We start from the raw sequence: 4,463 nt of genomic DNA, 5'->3' as shown, positions 1-4,463 counted from the left end.
TAACTTCTCTAACTCCACCAGAGCGAAATGCTTCTTATCTGAATCCGATAACACCAACTCTAAATAAGCCAAAAAAAAGAAACAAAGAAATCAACAAATTAATTTATATAGAAATAATGATAAGTAAATAACAAAGTTGAATCAATAGATTAGTAATTTTAATTAAGAATTGTATTACGAATAGGAAAATAGAAAAGACTATATTGTATTAGAAATTGTATTATCATATTTTAATGTACAATTGTAGTACGAATATGATTTGTATTACCATATTTTACAATATTAAACAAAACTTAATAGTATGGATTTTGATACACCCATGGTGTTGCTGCAGTATTATTATTATTATTATTATTATTATTATTATTATTATTATTATTATTATTGTATAGTGGGATAACCACTATTTTAGACATTTAATAGGTAATTTTACAAGTAATGTGGTAGTGGATAATTTGTATGATCCTAAATATATATAGCTACTTATATATGTGAAGCACGGCACTAAAGAATATATATTGAATTTGTCGGGTGACAATCTCTTTTTTATCTCATTTTTTTTTTGAGTTAGACTATCACTCGAAGCGTAGTCATTTAGAGTTAGACTGCCACTCGAAGCACAACCATGTGTCTCCCCCACTTTATGAAGTTAAGCTCTTGATTCAAAGAAGAGCCATCCATACAACCTCAGGGTTATATAATATATTTACTAAAAGTGTTTGTTATTCAGAAGTGAAATGAAATATGAGCTAAATTGTAACAAGGTTGCAGTTTCAAGGAAATAAAAATTGTAATTTTTAAAATTAAGAGTTTAATTTGAAATAAATGAAAAACATTGGTTAAAACTATATGACTTTTTTTTTTGACTACTGCTGACGATTGCAGTTTCATGGAAATAAAAATTGTAATTTTTAAAATTAAGAGTTTAATTTGAAATAAATGAAAAACATTGCTTAAAACTATATGACTTTTTTTTTTTACTACTGCTGACTCTGTTAGAGTGTAGTAACCTGAAACACAAAGAGTCAACAGTTGCTTCCATTGAGGCTCAAACCCACTCCCATCATCCATATAAGAGTGCTTACCGGAACACCGGGTGCCACTTAACCACAAAGTCTTTGGCAAAACTATATAACTTTTTATTTTGAAAGAAAAGGAAGGGTGAATCTTCAACAAAACAAAACTTAAGAGATCAATCTCTCCAGGCACTTGACATACCAGTCACATATCTTCTGGAGGGCAAGAGAATAACATCAAGAGGTCGAAATTATTGCCACAATTCCTAACAAGCTAATCAGTAACTTGGTTTTGTTCTTGAAGAACATGGCAGCACACCGCGTTCCAACTCTATTATATATTAAAACTATATAATAGAAATATAAAAATTTCATTCTAAGCAAAGAAGAAAAATTAGAAAATCAGATCGGATCTCAAATTCTCAATCAATTGGAAGCCGTTGGGTAAGTTGTCTTTTCACTTTGCTTCCCTCCTATATTTCTCCTTAGGTATAAATAAAGCCCTTCTAAACAAGCCTCTCTGCATTAGTTGAGGGAGAAAGAAAACACAGAAGAAAAATAATGGAGAGCTCGAAGAAGATGAATTTGGTGGCGGCGATTGTACTTGCGGCAGTGGCGACGGCGGCATTGGGTGGCGTCAGCGGAGACCGCGAGGTTTCGAAGACGCCGCCGACTGTAGTGAAGAAGGTGAAGGGGACCAAGCTGTGCGCCAAAGGCTGGGAGTGCAATCACCTCTCCCAATATTGTTGCAATTTGACCATTACCGATTTCTTCGAGACCTACCAGTTTGAGAACCTCTTCTCTAAGAGGAATTCCCCCGTCGCTCACGCCGTCGGCTTCTGGGACTACCGCTCATTCATCCTCGCTTCCGCCTCCTTCCAGCCCCTCGGATTCTGTACCACCGGCGGCAAGTCGATGCAGATGAAGGAGCTTGCAGCATTCCTTGCCCATGTCGGAAGCAAAACTTCATGTTTATTCTCAGCTCTTACCTATCGTTTTCTTTTATTGTTTTTAACTATATGCTAATTTTAATATTTTCATGGATTATTTGAAATGTGGCATAGATATCAATAGATTTGGTTATACGCGTTGTTCTCCTTCTTTTATTATTATTTTAAAAGTATTTTGTGTTCAGGATGGATAAAAATGTGTTGTAGGTCTATAAGGAAATACAGTTAAATCTTAACTACTTGCTATAGCTTTTGGCCTAGTGGTAAGCTCTTGAGTATCAAAGCCAGGTTACCGTCTAGCACCTAATTATAGTTTTTGGCGTAGTGATAAGCGTTTGATCCTAACAAAAACTATATAGAATTAGAGAAATGTGGGGAGATGAGAAACTTTGGAATTTAGAATTTGGTTCTGGTTTCACAGCGTGTTTTGAGTTTGGTGAGTGACAGATTGACCTTCAAGTGAAATGATCAAGGAGGGTGTGTTTGGGAGAGAGGTTGGTGGGGTGATTTTTGGCCGTTTGGATGAGCTATAGTTGGAGGTTGCTTATCTTGCTTATGGTAAATAACTAAATATTGCAGGTGGCTATGGAGTTGCTACTGGTGGACCGTTGGCTTGGGGTCTGTGCTATAACAAGGAGATGAGTCCTAGCCAGGACTATTGTGATGATTATTACAAACTGACGTACCCATGCTCTCCTGGAGCCCAATATTATGGCCGTGGTGCCTTGCCCCTCTACTGGTATGATTTATTTGTTATTAATTTTATACCAGATGTTCTTTGCTAAGTTACCTCCTTATCTATTAATCAACTTCTTAGTCATACAAAATTCATTTGTTTCTTAGTTGATGGGCTATGTTTCACAGAATATGAAGTTGTTTCCAATGTTTACATTAGATGAAGGGAGTTTCTTCAAAACTTATGATATATTTTCATTTTTTTTTATTCTAGTTTTTTAATTCGCACAAATTCTACTGGCCTGTAAAATCCTTCAAATGGAAAGAAGATAGAAATAATGCCATGGTGTCCTTTTTGGTACCATTTGATGACATAGAAAATGTTTGTCAAATTACAGCCAAAAGCTTTCTAGAGAAGATTTCACTCCTTACAAAGTTGTTCTTTCCTTTTTTGTTCTCTTTTTGATATTTGGGAACACTTAGTGTAGTGTTTGCTTCATAGTTGTGTTTCGCTTGCTAAGATCTTGTGAGTAGAGTTCTGAAGATACGCCTGCACGGGCTTAACTCACTGGTTTAGTAGACAGTATTTGGGAGAAGAGAACAATGTTTGAAACTCGGCAGCAGCAGTGTGGCTGTGTGGGGATTATGTCCAAAGTGGACAGATCCCTTGTGGGCACTAGCATATGGTCCTGTCTGCTAAGCCACTAAGTTACCGTGTTTTACATGCTCTGTTGGGCCGGTGTTTGTGGGGCTCTTGGGTTGGGGATTCAACCTTTGGGAGTAGAGTTCTGAAGATTCTTATTTTACTCAGGAACTACAATTATGGAGCTGCAGGTAAGGCACTCAAAGTAGATCTCTTGAGCCACCCCGAATACATTGAACAGAATGCGACCTTGGCCTTCCAGGCTGCAATCTGGAGGTGGATGACCCCAGTTGAAAAGGGGCAGCCTTCAGCTCATGATGCATTTGTTGGTAACTGGAAGCCCTCCAAGAATGACACTCTGTCCAAACGATTTCCCGGTTTTGGTACCACCATGAATATTCTGTATGGGGATCTTGTATGTGGTGAAGGCGATATTGACTCAATGAACACCATCATCTCTCACTACCTGTACTATCTCGACTTGATGGGCGTTGGCCGCGAGGAAGCAGGGCCCCATGATGTCCTAACCTGTGCAGAACAGAAGCCCTTCAATCCATCCTCTCCCTCTGCAACTTCTTGAGCTCCATGTCAAACTATTGTTGGTGTTCTTGCTTCGACTTTGCAGAAGAGAATCGTGCAATAAGAGGAGGAAGATGCAGCTTGCAATTTTGTTCCTTCTCTGAATCTAAGAAGATAATCGTATTGGGAGTGAATGTATAGAGTGCTGCTCTTCCCATATAATTTTGGAGATTTTTCTTTTTTATAATGTGTGCATTATGTAATTATAAGCCATATTATATGTAATATTCGTTTGTACAGCGTGCTATGATTTGAACATTTATCATCAAACTATTATCATGTTATCACTCGATAAGTTGATATATAGTAGTGTGTTATCATGTTTTGACATGTGAGGACTGATACGAAGAATTTATTTAGCAACATCAACAGTTAAGAGTTTTCTGAAAAATAAAGAGAAAACAATCATTATTGCATGGACCATGGTCCACACAGCTGTGTGGACCAAAAATAAAATGTACATTATTTTTGTACTGAAGACACATTATTTTTGTATTGTAGGTACATTATTTTAGGGTACATTATTTTTATACTGAAAGTACATTATTTGATATATACTATCAAATAATGTACCTACAGTACAAAAATAATATACCTTCA

General features: G+C 36.6%; 1 protein-coding gene across 1 annotated transcript; it reads left to right on the top strand.

Annotated features, from left to right (window-relative positions):
- Positions 1-1,553: 1,553 nt before the first annotated feature.
- On the top strand, positions 1,554-4,193 carry LOC116031915 (chitinase-like protein 1). The gene is made up of 3 exons (XM_031274267.1): positions 1,554-1,986; positions 2,546-2,705; positions 3,453-4,193. The coding sequence occupies exons 1-3, from the start codon at positions 1,578-1,580 to the stop codon at positions 3,862-3,864; spliced, it is 981 nt and encodes a 326-aa protein (XP_031130127.1). The 5' UTR covers positions 1,554-1,577; the 3' UTR covers positions 3,865-4,193.
- The last annotated feature ends 270 nt before the right edge of the window (positions 4,194-4,463 follow it).

This window comes from Ipomoea triloba, chromosome 10 (assembly GCF_003576645.1).
Source record: "Ipomoea triloba cultivar NCNSP0323 chromosome 10, ASM357664v1".
NCBI lineage: Eukaryota > Viridiplantae > Streptophyta > Magnoliopsida > Solanales > Convolvulaceae > Ipomoea > Ipomoea triloba.
The sequence above is the reverse complement of the archived record's forward strand: the minus strand, read 5'-3'. Positions and strand labels throughout refer to the sequence as shown.

Bases quoted from the DNA above. Each gene is read 5' to 3' on its own strand.
- LOC116031915 (XM_031274267.1), top strand. From the start codon at position 1,578: ATGGAGAGCTCGAAGAAGATGAATTTGGTGGCGGCGATTGTACTTGCG. The intron at 1,987-2,545 runs GTTTATTCTCAG...TAAATATTGCAG, and splicing joins TGTCGGAAGCAAAACTTCAT to GTGGCTATGGAGTTGCTACT. The intron at 2,706-3,452 runs GTATGATTTATT...TATTTTACTCAG, and splicing joins GGTGCCTTGCCCCTCTACTG to GAACTACAATTATGGAGCTG.